Source organism: Lathyrus oleraceus, chromosome 1 (assembly GCF_024323335.1).
Source record: "Lathyrus oleraceus cultivar Zhongwan6 chromosome 1, CAAS_Psat_ZW6_1.0, whole genome shotgun sequence".
Lineage (NCBI taxonomy): Eukaryota > Viridiplantae > Streptophyta > Magnoliopsida > Fabales > Fabaceae > Lathyrus > Lathyrus oleraceus.
This window is the reverse complement of record NC_066579.1, coordinates 414221716-414243269: the sequence shown is the minus strand read 5'-3', so window position 1 is coordinate 414243269 and position 21554 is coordinate 414221716. Positions and strand designations below refer to the sequence as shown.

Below are 21554 nucleotides of genomic sequence, written 5' to 3'. Positions count from 1 at the left end.
TTTGGAAGAAAAAAAAATACTATTATATTTGAGCTACAGAAATAGATACTAAGATATACTAACCAAATTGCATTGCCTCTCTAGAAGATCTAGCAGTTTTTTTCTACATAATTACCTGTTGTGCAAAATTGCAATTGCAACATGAGTTATGGTACATAATCAATTTGTAATCTTTTATGTTGCCAAAAGGAAAAATCCCCTTCTCATCTGGAGCTGCTTCTGCTCTAAAGAAGTTTTTTCTCAATTTATCCCTATCATACTTTTGCATCTTGCACATGGTACTCTTGGTATTAGACACAATTCGAAGAGCACAACTATAAGACACCAATAGCAGAATCTCATCAGTGAGGATATTGATTTTCTATTTTTGAAAAATAAAATATCCATTTCATCTCCGAATGATTTTGCAGTCCAGAATATTCTGTCTGGGAAAAAAAATTATGTCCAATGATTGGGAAAATGTGTATATGTTCTTGCATTACATATTCTGATTACACCAGCAAGGACGCTGCATAATAATAACATACAATGGGCATATGCTACCACAATAATCCAACCTAAACCAGCCAGGGAGTGAACATCTAGCCAGGGTGAAAATTCATTTCCATCAGGCCAATATATAGTCTGTTTCACTTAGAATGATGAGGCAACCCTGCGCATATCTCAGTACCACTTGAGTTCACCTTGCGTTACTGGCCATCTGTAGTTTGATTAGTTTTTGAATCAGAATCCTGGTCCTCATCATGTGATGTCAAACCCAAACTCAAATCCAAACTCTCATTGAGATCTTGACGTACTACCTGATTTTTGTCTTGAGGCTGAAATATGAAGTCACCATTATACATAAGAAAGTTAGTAAAAAGAAATTATAACAAATAGTTTGCTAGTTATTGCTGTGGACTTCAATTGAGTTGGTAACAAACACGACAAATTTGAGACATGTAGATTACTATTTACATGATAATAATTCTAAACTACAAATTTTCAAATTGGGTAATGCTTATTTGAACTCCAAAACTTGCCCATTTCGTTTTTTTTATCAAGTTGAAACAAGAACAAAGAGGGAAAAGAAAAAATTAAGGTCTCAATCTAATGATCCCCAAGACATCAGACAGAACAGTATACATTGAGAAAGTTAAGGACAATCCCCCCAAAACTTCAAACAGTCAAAGAAAATATGTTGTGATTATTTACGACAAGATAAGTTTTCTCAAGAACCGTTTAGTTAAAAAAACATGTGTTATCATTAATAATGAGTAATGACCAAAATATCTCCTTGTCTTCAATTTAATTCTTATTTTAACTGTGTCTGAGAAATGGTGAAAGAAATATCTTTGGGGTCTTTTCATCGTTTTCCGCAGAAAATAACTTTCAAAAAGAAACAGGTGATTATAAATCATCAATGAAACGGCAAAAAAAAAAACACAACAGTTATTCAAATTACACATATCCTAATTACAACAACAACCGAGGTTTATCCCACTAAGTGGAGTTGGCTATCTAGATCAAACGATGCCATAATGTTCTATCATATTTCATTTTTCTATCCAACTCATTAACACATGTCCTTATTATAACTGTAAAAACATCTTCCTTCATCTATCCATGTGGGCATTGTATAGAATGTGAACTAGAGTTATTAAATTCTAGAAAAATACAATGGTATGCAGATAAACATGAAGTAAGTGAAGATATGAGCAAGCGATTACCTCGCTTTCTTCCATTGGGACATCATTTATATCAGGTTTTTCATCCAAAATCTCATTCTTGCTAGTTGGTTCTGCTGCACTTGAATCGGCCTCTATTGGATTAGATTCATCTTCTACCTTTTCAGCAACCTCATCAATTTCTGTAGCCTCATTTTTCTGCTCCTCTAGTACAGCAACCTGCATCATCAGACAGTCCAGAATATTACCACAATGCCTTCCCAGTCCCCGTGCCATTTAACATAACTAATTAATTTATCATCATCCATCGAGATAATTGGCATCAAAATAAGGAATATACTGAAATCATTTATCATGGTCATGGCAGAAATGTGAAAGTGTAGCAAAGATGACTTCAAGTCCCAGGTAGACTAAAACACGGAGAACAAAATTACTGAAGAGTCAATGATGGTGGGACTGGGTCTCCTCGTCAGAGCTGGAATCAGCTCATCAGAGTTAGGATCACTCACCTTGTTGGCCCATTGATTCATTACAGACTTGCAAAGACATGCTGGGAGCTGACGAGTTGCAAGGTTGAGAGTTGAGACTCAATACAACAACGTTACCCTTGTTTATAGATGAGTTCACATTGAGATGCTAAATGCATCTATGGTGTCAATGCTATAACTACGAGGTTATTACTGCAGCCCCATATCATTCAACTGTTGCTCTTATCTTAGGGTTTTAAAAAAAACTGCCACTGCCATTGTATTGTACAATTTGTACTCATACTGGTGATCTATGCGCGTCCAAGTCTACTACAAGAGCAACTTTTTGAGTTAACTCAACTTTGATACCTACTATTGTAGAGTAATATAATACAGAAATTGACAACCATGGATGATTATAGCTCTAAGTAGTAGATTCCACCTGATGGCGAACAATGTGGGGAAATAAACACTATTGAAGGTTGCACAAGCCATTTCCAACATTAGTGTGATTTACCCAAGGGAACCCTAAGGTAGCATTTGATAAGTGTTAAACAAGGATGGAACGTATATTTTCTATGCCTTACACTTTAAAATAGAATGCGAAATGAAGTTTAAAAGTGGTATGTTTTAGTTTCACTAAATGGATTGGTGTGGAGTTTGGACCAAAGAGAACCAAACAAAATATTCTATTATGTTCAGTCTAGGTATATGCCAAGCACTGTCTAAAAAAAGTAAAAAACCGCATCAGTACTACACAGAACAATTCCAAGGGTTAGGTCTAGGTATATGATCATCAACCAATTGTTATTTAGAAAACAAACTCATTTGACAGTGTAATTGTGTTAACAACTCAACTTTTAATCCAATCAGCAATGCAGCATTGACAAACCACTGTTTCTAGAACTAACAAACTGAAGATGCATCACCATAATTAAAAGTAGTTAGAATGACATTCTGATCCTCGAGATTTGCATAACATCCAATATTTCTCGATTAATATAACTCAAAGATTATGACTTCATGTGATTACAAGACTAAATTGATCTTGCTAATCTTTTAAGAACATTTTTTAAAATACCATTTAAGAACTAAATTGAGGGTTTACGTTTGAGTGGACAATTATGTTTGTCTTATCACAATAATATAATACTGCCTAATATAATTATAGAACAGACGAGAAAAGCTTATCTGAGATGATCAATCAATAATCATAAAAAAAAAATAGTAAATGAGATGATAATATACAATATTCTGAAAATGTGATCAGCAATCCATCCCAGACCATCCCAGAGATGTATTAAGAAATAATCCTATGGAATATATACCAACACAATGGAGTGATCAATATTTCGACATGAATAAATACTAAAAAATTATTGAATAATATTTTGGCAAATTTCAGTATCTTTGCTGAATAGACCCTCTCTTTCCATTAGACTCTGTCTAGGGCCACAAACTACTATGTTACGACATCTTTCCTTTTCATTTCCACCAAAATAGTCTCTGTCTCTCTCCAACACTCTTTGATTCTCATTCTGTGGTACTTTTCATAGAATTCTTATTCCAATATCTGAATCATGCCACTTTCTTCTTTTATTCATCATATAAGGTGCATACTTTCATTTATCATAAATTATTTTCCAAATCCTACACTAGAAAAAAAAAACTACCACCGCTTTTATAAGTATTCTCATTGGCTACCTTTATTTCGTCCCCAGAGCACTCAACACCTTTCTAACAAAAGGCATACATATCTCCATTTCCATCTCGGTACATTCATGGTAAAGTGAATTTCATTTCTTTAACAAAAAGTCATAAATCTTGTTCCTGATTCTGGTTTCGCTAAACTATATCCCAACTTATAAGTTACAAGCAACATAATACTTCTGTCATTCAGAAAGCTGCCAAAATGGCATTTTGGCATCTTGCCAAACACTGAAATAAAAAAATTATCAAAACAAAATTAAGATCGGTCGCACAGACATAGACACAAACACCGAACACGACGCTGACATGTCAACATTAGTAATAATTTGAAAAAAAATGAATAAATTGAACCTAATTACAAGTATCGTGTCAGTGTCCAACACCGACCCGCCTTTTTTCAGAAGTGGGTGCTACAAAGTTCACACTTCTAACTTCTTATCTTCCTTTTCTCCATTGTTTTTTAATCACTATTAGAAAAAAACATATTCTATAAGGTAAAGCTACAGGAATCCTAACTCAAAATTACCATGTACAACAATCTTGATCAGTTAATAATCAATTCCATTAAAAAAGTGCAACAATTAACAGAAACACAAAAAAATAACAATCAGCATCCATAAAACCCTATCAATTCATCTTCATCCAATAAAACCCTAAGCTAAACTCATAAAAGGAGTGCATTGTAAAAAAAAATACCGGAATATATTTAAATTTCCTCCGGGGAGGCTCTTCCACCGATTCCAGCGGCGCGTCCTTAACATTTCCGTTACTTCCGTTATTGTTGGCGTTCTGGCTTTGAGTAATAGGGGTCCACTTATAAAGAAGAAGATGAGAACCGTTATTATTACCATTAGAAGAACCATGATTGTGATTGGTATTGTTGTTGGAATTAGAGGAAGCGGAAGAAGGTGAAACGTGAACCCATTTCTTCTTCCATTTTCTCACCGGTCCAGTGAAAACCGTTGCCGGTCCGTAACGGGTCGAGGACCGCCCCAGTCGGGCCCCAACTCCTTCCATGATAACTAACCAGATCCGCCTTCCTCCGACTGCCTGGGCCTCCGATCCACCTCTAACAATGATAATTTTTGTTTTTGTTTTCAAAAAAAATTGGAAATTTCGTTTTTGAACTCTCTATATACTGCGCTTTACAAAAACTTTTTGTTTCTCTCTCTAAAGAGAACTAGTTGTAGAGTGCAGGGTTTTATAGTTTAGTTTCCAGGTTTTAGGATGACTTATCCAATGGTTCACATTTGCTGTTGGTTGTGTTGTAGCCAATCAGGACCGTCCACGCCTTTTTTTCATTCAAGAAATATAGTAATTAAGAATTCAATTTTTATGTAAAAAGTTTTATAAAAATTTAATTTTTATGTAAAAAGTTTTATAAAAATCTAATTTTATATATGTGATTAAAATAATAAAACATTTATAAAAATCTGATGATTATGATTAATTTACCGTCTATAATATATTTACACTTTTAGTATATATGAATTAAATTTTATTTTATAATTATTTTATTAAATTTTTTATAATAGTTTAATCAACTAAATACTAATATTTGATTTATAAAGAGCATTATATTTTTTAAAAGATAAATTTGCTTTTAAAAATAATTAAAAAGTTAACAAGAATAAATAAATGCATTTCATTAAAATTCAAATATTTATATCTAGACTCGTATAAATATTGGCGGTATTAAGTGAGATGTGTTAGAAATCTTAAATAAAATGCAATAAGGTGGTTACATGCTCAACATGTGGGTGAGATAGACGTATCAAAGACTTCCTCAAATCATCTACTACGATCTTTGTTAGAGTAAGCTGAGATAGACGTATCAAAGACTTCTTTGAGATCATCTACTACGATCTTTGTTGGAGTGAGCTTAGATTGATTGAATCTGAAAAATAAATCTAAAAGTATTATATGTTTTGCTAGGTTTTAAATAAATTTCCAAGTTATTTATTAAGAAGAGGAGTAAAAGAAGAAGATAACATAAAATAAAATAGATAAAGTAAAGAGATAAGGGATAAGGAACAAACACATCAGATTTATCATATTTTGTCTCAAAACCACAAGGTCTACGTCCAGTCCCCAATGATAACAACTTAAAATTTTCTACTATCAACTGAGTTTTTAACACGAGTTCAACTCACGACCTTTACACCAATTTTTTATAAGTCTAATTTTCATCATTCTTTATTGTTTAGTTATGTTGCTAAATTTGTTATTCCTACTTAGCTTTGTTATCATTTTACTAATATTTAGTTGTTTTTGTTTTATTTCAAAAGTATGGAGAAGAATGAAGGTTCAAGGTCTATATTAAAGAGATTTAGACTAAGCATGAGATATGTTCAAACATTCCAGAGAAATTGAGGAAGAATGAAGTAGAAAATGCAAAGTGGCAATGAAATTACGAGCAGTCTGTAATGGTCATTACGACCATAATTCTCAAGACCTCTCAACTGTCAAAAATTCAAGTTTGCACAAAACATGGAAAGATATGATTTGTCTATAGTTTCCATTACAGTCAGTCCTTCCACACTCCCTATTTTATTTCAGTTTTGTTTGTATCATTTTGTTTTGTCTCTAACGAACATTCCACATTCCTCTATTTAGAGATAGAGATTAACGTCAGTATAAATAAACATGATTAGTTTTTGTTTAGAGATAGAGATTCATTGAAAAATATTTTTGTAAGAAATTTTTAATAAAAAAGAATTCGTTGCTCTTCTCTTGAATACTCTATTGTGTTTTTAATATAAATTCTATTTGATTTGCTTTGTTTGCTCTGTTTTTCTTATTTGCTTTATTATTCTCTTATGTTAATTATGTATAAGACAAAAATTGTTATATCAAACACAACTATGGGTGAGTAGACTCTTAGGCTTTGTTTGAAAGTTTGAAATGGAAGGGGAAAGGTCTTTGGGGTAGGGATTTGTAAAAAAAAGTAGAGAAATCTTTAGGGTACGTTTGATTCGCAGAAGGGAAAGTACTGGACATAACAGTATAATACAAGCCTTTAAAGGATTGGATAACTCTTTGTCTTGTACGATGTTTGATGGACAATGGACATGAAAAATAAAATAAAGTATATATATATATATATATATATATATATATATATATATATATATATATATATATATATATATATATATATATATTGAAATTATGTTCACAAGGGACAGATGTTGGACCAGATGTCTAAGCCAATGTGTTTAACATCTTACGCCAGAATTAACAAATAATTGATAAACAAGATGATCAATGCAGAAAGCAATAAAAGCACACATAATTGTTAACCCGGTTCGGTGAAACCACACATACATCTAGGTTGTACTCTATCCAACAAAGGAAATTCACTATTTTGAATTAGTACAATTAATCTTATAGGAACAACAACCCCAAGTTGTTTAATGCATCTTCCTAATCCTATTGACTTTCTATTTAAGACTCCCTCTAAATATGAGAATTCCTCTCACTTTCTCTCAATTACTAATCACAAGTGATCAACTTCAATAAACAACTTAAAGAATGTTGAATTACAACTTGTTTACTGGAGTTTTTAGTAAACAATCATGAGTTTATTTCGCTTACAAGATTAACTCAAAAAATCTCAAAGACAATTTGTGCAAAGACAAATTACGGTGAAAAGTGTGTGACTTGAATTTAAATGTTTGGATAGTGACAAATTGAACGCAGAAGATAGACTTTGAATAAAGGCGATAAACGACAAATAAAGTAAACGAAGTAAATGATATTTAATGTAAATTTTTTGAATACAAAAAGATTTGCAAAAAGTTTAAATGGTAGACGCAGACTCACATGTCTCACAAACTGTTTCGCTTTGTGACTACGGTACTTTGGTTCTATTGATGATTGGTGAGAACTTACGACCTTGACTACTATGCATAAGCCTGCATTATATACTATTACAAAGAAAACCGTCGACCACGGTTAAACCCTATAAATCTAACATGTATCTCACTACTTAGGCATTTGTGTTCCAACTTGCCTTCACGCTTCTTCAAGGGTGTAAACGCTGAAAACCAACCAAACATGGCGATAACCGTCTCTGAAAGCTTTAATTTCATTTTTTCGAAGGTGGATGTATCTCTAAATCACTTAGTCTTAGGACTTAAAAATATCCTAAGTCCTTAACACTTAAATGTGTTGACTTCGACTTCGTGTCGAAACGTTATTATGTGATCTTTCAAGATTTTGAACATGTTTGAAAGAGAGATTAATCATAATCTTGTGGATTTGTTATTGAGACTCCTTCATACCATTCTTACCCTCGACTCCACTTAAAGCTTAGTCGAACTGACGGGTCCATACAACCAATATGTATAAGCTTTTAGACACTTAGTAGTGTTTGTTGGTGTAAGCCCTAGAGGTCAATACTTTTGACACTTGTATCGAATTATTTATTAATAAAAAAAGGCTTTTTCTTTATTATGTTTGTTTAATAAAGTCCCTAGAATAGCAAGTTCGTTTAATGTATCAAGTGTGACTTAATCATGAGATCTCATTAAACATAAAGACATTATTCTTAAAGTATCCGTAGTAGAGTTTTGTTGTGAAGTAGAATAACATTAAAGCATTAAGATTATTATGTATATATATTAATGATCACATCTCATGGATCATGGATAAGGAGTTATCAAGTCTTAAACATAGGTATGAATATTAGGAGTAATATTTATACTGGATTTACCCGCTATGAGAATACTACATAGAATGTTACGCAAAGTGTCATAAGTTATTCTCATGGTGATAATGGTGTATACCACCCTTCGGCCTGAAATTACTATGGACCCTAGATGTAAAGTCGAGTGTTTTATTGTTGATCAAAAGTTATTTGTAACTAGATGACCATAAAGACAGTTGATGGGTACTCCATGAAGCATGATGAGGGACATGAGTGACCTAGAGGGAATTTGCCCATCCTGTGTAACAGGATAAATGTCTAAGGGCCCAATATTGAACTGGACAAGGATGACATGGTCTATGCCTTGTGTTCAATATAGACATAAGAGCAAAAAGGGTAATTGTACACACAAGTATTATCACAAAAAAAGGATTTGTCATATCACATGTCATTTTCATGTCTTGGGTAGCAGTGATGTGTTGCTAGATACCGCTCACTGTTTATTATGTTACATACATGATTTAATATAATTACCAATGTCGAAAAACCTACAAAGTCACATACAAAAGAATGAATTGATGAGAGATAGAGTAAATAAGGAACATCGTAGGTACGGTGCACTTAAGTGAATTGTAGAACATTGTAAGGTACGGTGCACTTAAGTAGAATATAAAATATGGTAAGGTATCACACGCTTAAGTGAGTTTTGATATACCATGAGATATGGGACACATGCACTTAAGTGGACTTTTTAGCTTGCAACCCACACAAGTAGTTCTATAAATAGAACCTTCGTGCAGAAGTATTTCACTTGATGAAATTTCATTTCTTTCTCTCTCTCACTCAAAGCCTTCATTCGTAGCAGCTAGTATTAAGACTGAAGGAATCGTGTGGACTAAGTAGAGGCGTTGTCACTATTAAACGCTCGTGATCACTCCTTAGATTTACATCAAAGGTTTCAATCGACACAAGAGGTAACGATTTTTATCATTGATCATGCCCATTCGTAAGGATCACTAAAGGAAAATTTTAATTTTTTGTTCCATGGATCTTTACAAATTTGAAATTGGTGATATATATTGGAAAAAGGGTTACATTGAACATAATGACCATTTCTCCACCAACTCTGAATCCAATGTATTCAAAGCTTCGGTTGACGATGACTGAGCGAGAATCTTTGATAGAAGACGGTTGTAGAACAAAGTCTTGTCAGGATGCAGTTACTTGCCAAATCCCTAATTTTTTCCTAGATTGCCCCAGGGTGAGGTACTCAATCTAGCGGGATATATATTCATTTTTTATGTCTCTAACTTTTGCCTGGATCGTCCTTTCGGGCTTTCAATCCACTGAGACACTCATTTTTGCCTAAGTCTCCCTTTCAGGTTTTCAACTTAGCGAGATATTCTATTTTTATTTTAGGCGAAGTATTTCTTGACTGCATCTGAATTCACAGGACGAGTGAAATCCTCCTCATCCATAGTTGTAAGTATCAAAGCACCGCCTGAAAAGGCTCTCTTAACAACGTATGGACCTTCATAGTTTGGAGTCTACTTGCCCCTAGAATCGGGCGCGAAAGACAAAACTTTCTTGAGCACAAGGTCACCTTCTCGGAACACACGAGGCTTGACCTTCTTATCAAAGGCTTTCTTCATCCTTTGCTGATATAACTAACCATGGCACATGGTCGTTAATCTCTTCTCTTCAATCAAGTTTAGCTGGTCATAACGACTCTGAACCCATTCAACCTCAGTCAACTTGGCTTCTATCAAGACTCTCATTGATGGGATTTCAACCTCCACGGGGAGCACAACCTCCATGCCATGTACAAGAGAGAAAGGGGTTGCCCCTGTTGAAGTGCAGACAGATGTACGATAACCATGCAAAGCAAATGGCAACATCTCATGCCAATCTTTGTACGTAACAACCATCTTCTGGATAATATTCTTGATATTCTTCTTGGCAGCTTCAACAACCCCATTTATCTTTGGTCTGTAAGGAGAAGAATTATGATGTGCAATCTTGAACTCGCTACATAACTCTTTCATCATCTTGTTGTTCAAGTTAGATCCATTATCAGTAATGATCTTGTCTGGCACACCATATCGGCATATGAGTTGATTCTTGATAAACTTCACGACCACCTGCCTGGTCACATTCACATACGACGCCGCTTCAACCCACTTGGTGAAGTAATCAATTGCTACGAGAATAAAATGGTGATCGTTCGACGCCTTTGGCTCTATCATGCCAATCATGTCAATCCCCCACATGGAGAAAGGCCATGGTGAGGAAATAACATTCAGAAGTGTCGGGGGAATATGAATCTTATCTGCATAAATCTGACACTTATGGCATTTCTTCACATATTTGCAGCAGTCAGACTCCATTGTCAGCCAATAGTAGCTTGCTCTCAACATCTTCTTTGCCATGGAATGTCCATTGGAATGAGTACCAAATGAACCCTCATGGACTTCAGTCATCAACAGGTATGCTTCGTGTCTATCCACGCATCTGAGCATAATCATGTTAAAATTCCTTTTGTAAAGCACATCACCATTGAGGTAGAAACTACCAGATAATCTCCTCAAAGTCTTCTTATCTTTAACAGATGCCCCAGGCGGGTAAATCTGACTATGAAGAAAACACTTGATGTCATAATACCATGACTTATCATCTTTCACTTCTTCAACTGCAAATACATGAGTTGGTCTATCCAAGCGCATTACAGTAATATTGGGAACTTCATTCCAATACTTCACCATAATCATTGAAGCAAGCGTAGCAAGAGCATCTGCCATCTGATTCTCATCTCGAAGAATATGATGGAAGTCAACCTCAGTAAAGAAAGTTGAAATCCTCCTCGCATAATCTCTATATGGGATGAGGCTAGGCTGATTCGTTTCCCATTAACCCTTAATCTGATTAACAACAATGGTCGAATCACCATAAACATCAAGATTGTTTGATCCTAAGATCAATACACTCTTCCAAACCCATAATACAGGCCTCATACTCCGCTATATTATTCGTGCATTTGAAAGTTAGTATTGCTGTAAAAGGAAAATGTGTGCCTTGAGGAGTAATAATCACTGCCCCAATACCATTTCCATATTGATTAACAGCACCATCGAACACCATGCCCCGTCGGGAACCAAGCTCTGGCCCTTCATTGAGCGTAGGCTCATCACAATCTTTCATCTTCAAATACAGAATCTCTTCATTAGGAAAGTCATACTGAACAGACTGATAATCTTCAATTGGTTGATGTGCCAAGTGGTCAGCCAAGATACTACCTTTAATAGCTTTCTGAGCTCGATACTCAATGTCATACTCAGATAACAACATCTGCCAATGGGCAATCCTCCTAGTTAAAGCAGGCTTCTCAAAGATATACTTGATTGGATCCATTTTGGATATCAACCAAGTCGTATAATTCAACATATACTGGCGTAAATGCTTAGCGGGCCAAGCCAAAGCACAACATGTCTTCTCAAGCATTGAGTATCGAGACTCACAGTCAGTGAACTTCTTACTCAGATAGTATATAGCATACTCTTTCTTTCCTGATTCATCTTGCTGACCCAATACATAACCCATAGAGTCCTAAAAAACCGTCAAGTACATAATCAAAGTGAAGGAGAAGGGCGATCCAAAACGCAGCAGAATTTAAAATTTCTCCTTTAATGATCCTTACGAATGGGCATGATCAGTGATAGAATCATTATCTCTTGTGGCGATTGTAACCTTTGATGCAGATCTACGGAGCGATCACGAATGTTGAACGATGACAACGCCTCTACTCAGTCCACACGAACGGATTCCTTCAATCTCGGTGCTAGCTGCTACGAATGAAGGCTTTGAGTGTGTGTGTGTGTGTGTGTGTGTGTGTGTGTGAGAGAGAGAGAGAAAATTGCAATAGCACTAATGCTTCTGCACAAGGGTTCTATTTATATAACCACTTGTGTGGGTTATAAGCTAAAAAGCCCACTTAAGTGTATGTGACCCATATCTTATAATATGCCAAAATCACTTAAGCGCGTGGTACCTTACCATATTTCGTATTCTACTTATGTACATCGTACCTTACGATGTTCTACAATTCACTTAAGTGCATTGTACCTTATGATGTTCCTTAGTTACTCTATCTCTCATCAATCCATCCTTTGTGTGTGACCCTGTAGATTTTCGCGGCATTGGCAATTATATTAAATCACGCATTTAACATAATAAACAGTGAGTGGTATCTAGCAACACATCACTGCTACCCAAGACACGAAAATGTCATGTGATCTGACAAATCCTTTTATGATAATACTTATGTGTATAATTACCCTTTTACCCTTATGTCTATATTGAACACAAGGCATAGACCGTGTCATCCTTGTCCAATTCAATATTGGGCCCATAGACATTTATCCTGTTACGCAGGATGCGCAAATTCCATCTAGGTCACTCATGTCCCTTAGCATGCTTCGTGGAGTACCCATCAACTGTCTTTATGGTCATCTAGTTACGGACAATGTTTGATCAGCAATAAGGCACTCGACTCTACATCTAGGGTCCATAGTGGTTTCAGGTCGAAGGGTGGTATACACCATTATCACCATGAGAATAACTTATGACACTTTGCATAACATTATATATAGTATTCTCATAGCAGGTCAATCCAGTATAAATATTACTCTTAATATTCATACCTATGTTTAAGACTTGATAACTCCTTATCCATGATCCATGAGATGTGATCATCAGTCTATATACATAATAGTTTTAATGCTTTAATGTTATCCTACTTCACAATAAAGCTCGACTATGGATACTTTAAGAATAGTGTCCTTATGTTTAATGTGATCTCATGATTAAGTCACACTTGATACATTAAACGAAATATCTATTCTAGGGACTTTATTAGACAAACATAATAAAAAAAAGCCTTTTATTATTAATAAATAATTCGATACAAGTACCAAAAGTATTGGCCTCTATGGCTTACACCGACAATCTCCCACTAGCATTAGAGCCAATCAGGCATACCCCTAATGCCCATAGATCTAGTATGGCCAACATGCTTCTGCTGCACAAGAGGCTTTGTCAGTGGGTCAGCAATATTGTCAAGTGTAGGTACTCTGCATATTTTCACATCTCCTCTATCTTTTATCTCTCGAATGAGGTGATAACGCCTAAGTATGTGTTTGGATCGTTGGTGAGATCTAGGCTACTTAGCTTATGCGATAGCACCATTGTTATCACAATAGAGACCAATGGGATCCACAATGCTAGGAACTATGCCAAGTTCACTAATGAACTTTTTGATCCAAACAGCTTCCTTTGCTGCACTTGAGGCAGCAATATACTCGACCTCGGTTGTAGAATCAACAACTATATCTTGCTTTGAACTTTTCCAACTCACAGCGCCACCGTTTAAGTAAAACACAAAACCAGATTGCGATCTAAAGTCATCCTTATCTGTCTGGAAGCTAGCATTGGTGTATCCAATTATAGCCAACTCTTACTGACCTCCATATATCAAGAATGAGTCCTTAGTCCTTCTCAAATACTTAAGTATATTCTTGACAGTTACCCAATGAGCATCACCAGGATCAGATTGGTACCTACTCGTTGCACTTAAAGCATATGAGACATCTGGTCGAGTACATAACATGGCATACATGATATATCCTATTGCAGATGCATATGGAATCTTATTCATGCGATCCCTTTCTTCCTTAGTTGAAGGGGACTGTGTTTTTGATAGACACAGGCCATGTTGCATAGGTATGAATCCTTTCTTGGAATCATGCATATTAAAGCGTCTCAGCACTTTGTCTATGTACGTACTCTGACTTAGGCCAAGCAATTTTTGTGATCTATCTCTATAGATTCTGATTCCTAATATATAGGCTGCTTCACCTAGGTCTTTCATAGAAAAGCATTTCCCCAACCAAGACTTTACTTGTTGTAGGGTAGGGACATCGTTTCCAATGAGTAATATGTCATCTACATATAATACCAGGAAAACGATCATGCTCCCACTAACCTTCTTGTAGACACAAGGCTCATCTTCGTTCTTGATGAATCCATATTGTTTTACTTGCTATCGCTGCATATCATGATTGTGAAATATGGCAGATGGATGTCAAAACTGCTTTCCTTAATGGGAATCTTCTTGAGGATGTGTACGCCTCTACTCAGTCCACACGAACGAATTCCTTCAGTCTCAGTGCTAGCTTCTACGAATGAAGGCTTTGAGTGTGTGTGTGTGTGTGTGTGTGTGAGAGAGAGAGAGAGAGAGAGAGAGAGAGAGAGAGAAACGAAATTGCAACTGCACTAATGCTTTTGCACAAGGGTTCAATTTATAGAACCACTTGTGTGGGCTATAAGCTAAAAAGCCCACTTAAGTGTATGTGGCCCATATCTTATAATATGCCAAAATCACTTAAGCGTGTGGTACCTTACCATATTTCGTATTCTACTTAAGTACATCGTACCTTACGATGTTCTACAATTCACTTAAGTGCATTGTACCTTACAATGTTCCTTAGTTATTTTATCTCTCATCAATTCGTCCTTTGTGTGTGACCCTATAGGTTTTCGCGACATTGGCAATTATATTAAATTACGCATTTAACATAATAAATAGTGAGTGGTATCTAGCAACACATCACTGCTACCCAAGACACGAAAATGTCATGTGATCTGACAAATCCTTTTGTGATAATACTTATGTGTATCATTACCCTTTTGCCCTTATGTCTATATTGAACACAAGGCATAAACCGTATCATCTTTGTCCAGTTCAATATTGGGCCCATAGACATTTATCCTGTTACACAGGATGCGCAAATTCCATCTAGGTCACTCATGTCCCTTAGCATGCTTCGTAGAGTACCCATCAGCTGTCTTTATGGTCATCCAGTTACGGACAATGTTTGATCAGCAATAAGGCACTCGACTCTACATCTAGGGTCCATAGTGGTTTCAGGTCGAAGGGTGGTATACACCATTATCACCATGAGAATAACTTATGACACTTTGCATAGCATTCTATATAGTATTCTCATAGCGGGTCAATCCAGTATAAATATTACTCTTAATATTCATACCTATGTTTAAGACTTGATAACTCCTTATCCATGATCCATGAGATGTGATCATCAGTCTATATACATAATAGTCTTAATGCTTTAATGTTATCTCACTTCAAAATAAAGCTCGACTATGGATACTTTAAGAATAGTGTCTTTATGTTTAATGTGATCTCATGATTAAGTCACACTTGATACATTAAACGGACTATCTATTCTAGGGACTTTATTAGACAAACATAATAAAGAAAAAGCCTTTTATTATTAATAAATAATTCGATACAAGTACCAAAAGTATTGGCCTCTAGGGCTTACACCAACAATCTCCCACTAGCACTAGAGCCAATCAGGCATACTCCTAATGCCCATAGATCTAGTATGGCCATCATGCTTCTGCTGCACAAGAGGCTTTGTCAGTGGGTCAGCAATATTGTAAAGTGTAGGTGCTCTGATACCACTGAAGGAGAAGGGAGATCCAAAACGCAGCGGAATTTAAAATTTCTCCTTTAATGATCCTTACGAATGGGCATGATCAGTGATAGAATCGTTACCTTTCGTGGCGATTGTAACCTTTGATGCAGATCTACGAAGCGATCACGAACGTTGAACGATGACAACGCCTCTAATCAGTCCACACGAACGGACTCCTTCAATCTCAGTGCTGGCTACTACGAATGAAGGCTTTGAGTGAGAGAAAGAGAGAGAGAGAGAGAGAGAGAGAGAGAGAGAGAGAGAGAGAGAGAGAGAGACGAAATTGCAACTGCACTAATGCTTCTGCACAAAGATTCTATTTATAGAACCACTTTTGTGGGCTATAAGCTAAAAAGCCAACTTAAGTGTATGTGACACATATCTTATAATATGCCAAAATCACTTAAGCGTGTGGTACCTTACCATATTTCGTATTCTACTTAAGTACACTGTACATTACGATGTTTTACAATTCACTTAAGTGCACCGTACCTTACGATGTTCCTTAGTTACTAAATCTCTCATCAATCTGTCCTTTGTGTGTGACCCTGTAGGTTTTCGCGGCATTGACAATTATATTAAATCATGCATTTAACATAATAAATAGTAAGCGGTATCTAGCAACACATCACTGCTATCCGAGACACGAAAATGTCATGTGATCTGACAAATCCTTCTGTGATAATACTTATGTGTATAATTACCCTTTTGTCGTTATGTCTATATTGAACACAAGGCATGAACCGTGTCATCCTTGTCCAGTTCAATATTGGGCCCATAGACATTTATTCTGTTACGCAGGATGGGCAAATTCTATCTAGGTCACTCATGTCCCTTAGCATGCTTCGTGGAGTACCCATCAACTGTCTTTATGGTCATCCAGTTACGGACAATGTTTGATCAGCAATAAGGCACTCGACTCTACATATAGGATCCATGGTGGTTTCAGGTCGAAGGGTGGTATACACCATTATCACCATGATAATAACTTATGACACTTTGCATAACATTCTATATAGTATTCTCATAGCGGGTCAATCCAGTATAAATATTACTCTTAATATTCATACCTATGTTTAAGACTTGATAACTCCTTATCCATGATCCATGAGATGTGATCATCATTCTATATGCATAATAGTCTTAATGCTTTAATGTTATCCCACTTCAAAATAAAGCTCGGCTATGGATACTTTAAGAATAGTGTCCTTATGTTTAATGTGATCTCATGATTAAGTCACACTTGATACATTAAACGGACTATCTATTCTAGGGACTTTATTAGACAAACATAATAAAGAAAAAGCCTTTTATTATTAATAAATAATTCGATACAAGTACCAAAAGTATTGGCCTCTATGGCTTACACCAACAATCTCCCACTAGCACTATAGCCAATCAGGCATACCCCTAATGCCCATAGATCTAGTATGGCCATCATGCTTTTGCTGCGCAAGAGGCTTTGTCAGTGGGTCAGCAATATTGTCAAGTGTAGGTGCTTTGATACCACTGAAGGAGAAGGGCGACCCAAAACGCAGCGGAATTTAAATTTTCTCCCTTAATTATCCTTACGAATGGGCATGATCAGTGATAGAATCGTTACCTCTTGTGGCGATTGTAACCTTTGATGCAGATCTACGAAGCGATCACGAATGTTGAACGATGACAACGCCGCTACTCAATCCACACGAACGGATTCCTTCAATCTCAATGCTAGCTGTTACGAATGAAGGCTTTGAGTGTGTGTGTGTGTGTGTGTGTGTGTGTGTGTGTGTGTGTGTGTGAGAGAGAGAGAGAGAGAGAGAGAAACGAAATTGCAACTGCACTAATGCTTCTGCACAAGGGTTCTATTTATAGAACCACTTGTGTGGGCTATAAGCTAAAAAGCCCACTTAAGTGTATGTGGCCCATATCTTATAATATGCCAAAATCACTTAAGCGCGTGGTACCTTACCATATTTCGTATTCTACTTAAGTACACCGTATCTTACGATGTTCTACAATTCACTTAAGTGCATCGTACCTTACGATGTTCCTTGTTTACTCTATCTCTCATCAATACGTCCTTTGTGTGTGACCCTGTAGGTTTTCGCGACATTGGCAATTATATTAAATCACGCATTTAACATAATAAACAGTGAGCGGTATCTAGCAACACATCATTTCTACCAAAGACACGAAAATGTCATGTGATATGACAAATCCTTATGTGATAATACTTATGTGTATAATTACCCTTTTGCCCTTATGTCTATATTGAACACAAGGCATAGACCGTGTCATCCTTGTCCAGTTCAATATTGGGCCCATAGACATTTATCCTGTTACGCAGGATGGGCAAATTCCGTCTAGGTCACTCATGTCCCTTAGCGTGCTTCATGGAGTACCCATTAACTGTCTTTATGGTCATCTAGTTACAGACAATATTTGATCAGCAATAAGGCACTCGACTCTACATATAGGATCCATAGTGGTTTCAGGTCGAAGGGTGGTATACACCATTATCACCATGAGAATAACTTATGACACTTTGCATAACATTCTATATAATATTCTCATAGCGGGTCAATCCAGTATAAATATTACTCTTAATATTCATACCTATGTTTAAGACTTGATAACTCCTTATCCATGATCCATGAGATGTGATCATCAGTCTATATACATAATTATCTTAATGCTTTAATGTTATCCCACTTCACAATAAAGCTCGTCTATGGATACTTTAAGAATAATGTCCTTATGTTTAATGTGATCTCATGATTAAGTCACACTTGATACATTAAACGGACTATCTATTCTAGGGACTTTATTAGACAAACATAATAAAGAAAAAGCCTTTTATTATTAATAAATAATTCGATAGAAGTACAAAAAGTATTGGCCTCTAGGGATTACACCGACACAAAGGTCTTTCTTCAACAGGCGGAGACAAAATCGGAGGCTCGGACAGATACTCTTTGATACTATCAAAGGCCTTCTGACAATCCTCGGTCCAATCATGACGTTGATCTTTCTGGAGGAGCTTGAATATAGGCGCACATGTGGAAGTCATGTGGGATATAGATCTGGAAATATAATTCAAGCGGCCAAGAAAACCCCGGACTTGCTTCTCCATTTTGGGCGCTGGCATCTCTTGTATTGCTTTGACCTTGGCAGGATCAACCTCAATACCTCTTTCACTGACGATAAAGCCCAATAGCTTACCGGAACTGACTCCAAATGTACACTTGTTCGGATTCAGGCGGAGTTTGTACTTCCTAAAATGCTGAAAAAGCTTTAACAAGTATTCTACATGTTCAACTTCTGTTCTCGACTTTGCAATCATATCAACATATACCTCGATCTCCTTGTGCATCATATCATGAAACAAGGTAGTCATAGCTTGTTGATACGTGGCTCCGACGTTCTTCAAACCGAAGGGCATCACTCGATAACAGAATGTTCCCTAAGCTGTGATGAATGTTGCCTTCTCCATATCCTCGGGTGCCATTTTAATCTGGTTATAACTGGAAAATCCGTCCATAAATGAGAAGACATTGAATTTAGTTGTATTGTCGACCAACATATCAATATGTGTTAGAGGGAAATCATCTTTCAGAATAACTTTATTCGAGTCTCGATAGTCCACACACATTCGGACTTTTCCATCTTTCTTAGGCACAGGCACAATATTGGCCACCCATTGAGGATACGTAGAAGTCAACAGAAACCCCGCATCAATTTGCTTCTGAACCTCTTCTTTAATCTTCACTGCCATATCAGGATGAGTTCTTCTGAGCTTCTACTTCACAGGCACACACTCAAGCTTCAAAGGAAGGAAATGTTGCACAATATCAGTATCCAGACCAGGCATGTCTTCATATGACCAGGCAAAGACATCGACATATTCTCGTAGTAACTCAATTAACCCATTCTTCATAGATTCTTCAAGGAGTGCCCCAATCTTCACTTCGCGAACACAATCTTCAGACCCCAAGTTGACTGTTTCCAAATTCTCAAGATGCGGCTGGATGATCTTCTCTTCGTGCTCAAGCAGACGGGTAATCTCATCAGGAATCTCTTCAACATCATCTTCTTTAGCCTCAAATACATGGAACTCAAAGTTGGAAGATGGTGTTGGATCATTATGTTCAATGGGTTTGATCAACCTGCATAATGATTTTGGATATAAAAAGAGATTTCAGAATTCAAGCAAGGCAAATCATTATGCAGATGAAAAGATTGATTTTATTCTCTTTTTTAGGGTTTTATGGTGATCACCAATTTCATGCAAAAAGCAAAAAGGGAAAATGATTTGGAAAAAACAAGCATTTAACATGTAATTTTTTGAATGAATATCATTGTATTAATGTGCCAACAATGTCATCACTTCTCCTTTTGGCATGGGAGAAGGGTTTTTAAACAAAAGTGAACACATTACGTGGACTTATGGATAACTGTTGGAACATCAACAGCGACCCAATTATTGCAAATTCCTCCAGGGATGACAAAGTTGCCAGAATCTTCCTCTGCATCATCTTCCACTATGGCAGCAGCCTCTTGGTCTTCAACAGTGTGGATGAAACCTCCACTATGGAACAAACCACGCTCGTTGAAAATGCCTGAAGAATACTCTATGCCAGCCCGAGATTTATTATCTTCCAGCTTAATCATTTGTCCTAAACCAGTAGTTGCGTCATGCTCAATGGCCAACTTCGCATCATTATAAGAAGAAAATGAAAAAGGTCTTTTCCTTGAAGGCTTAGTAATAGATAAGGCTTGGAACGGAGTCCCAACCTCCTACTCAGCATCTATATAGGAAAAGGAAGATAAATGGCTAACCAAGAGAGCCTTCTCTCACCCTATCACCATCAACTTTTTATTCTTAACGAATTTTAACTTCTGGTGTAGGGTGGATGTCACGGCGCCTGCCTCGTGAATCCATGGTTTGCCAAGCAAACAACTATATGATGGGTGAATATCCATGACCTGAAAAGTGATCTAGAAATCACTAGGTCCGATCTTGATTGGGAGCTCAACTTCGCCAATCACAGTTTTCATCGATCCATCAAAAGCTTTGACTATCACTCCACTATGCCTCATGGGAGGCCCTTGATATGAAAGTTTGGCCAAAGTGGATTTTGGAAACACATTTAGCGATGACCCTGTGTCTACCAACACATTTGACAAGGCATCATCCTTGTAGTTCATGGAAATGTGTAGAGCCAAATTATGGTCTTTTCCCTCCTCGGGAAGATCAGCATCGCAAAAGCTCAAATTGTTACAAGCAGTAACGTTTGCAATAATGCTATCAAACTGTTCAATTGTGACATCGTGATCCACGTATGGCACGTCCAACACCCTTTGCAAAGCTTCATAGTGTGGCTCAAAATTCATCAGCAAAGATAGGACAAATATCTTTGATGGAGTTTGAAGCAGCTGATCAACAACATTATACTCGCTCCTCTTGATGAGCCTCAACATCTCATCACAATCCTCTTTCAGAATGCCATGCTGGCCA

The 21554-nt window shown here is 36.5% G+C and overlaps 1 protein-coding gene across 1 annotated transcript; it reads right to left on the bottom strand.

Moving 5' to 3' along the window:
- Positions 1-332: 332 nt before the first annotated feature.
- Positions 333-5073, bottom strand: LOC127077118 (uncharacterized). Its single transcript, XM_051018698.1, has 3 exons — positions 4541-5073; positions 1710-1886; positions 333-818 (listed from the first exon to the last, which is right to left on the bottom strand). Exons 1-3 carry the CDS (start codon positions 4859-4861, stop codon positions 690-692), a joined length of 627 nt encoding a protein of 208 aa, XP_050874655.1. The 5' UTR covers positions 4862-5073; the 3' UTR covers positions 333-689.
- Between the last annotated feature and the right edge of the window lie 16481 nt (positions 5074-21554).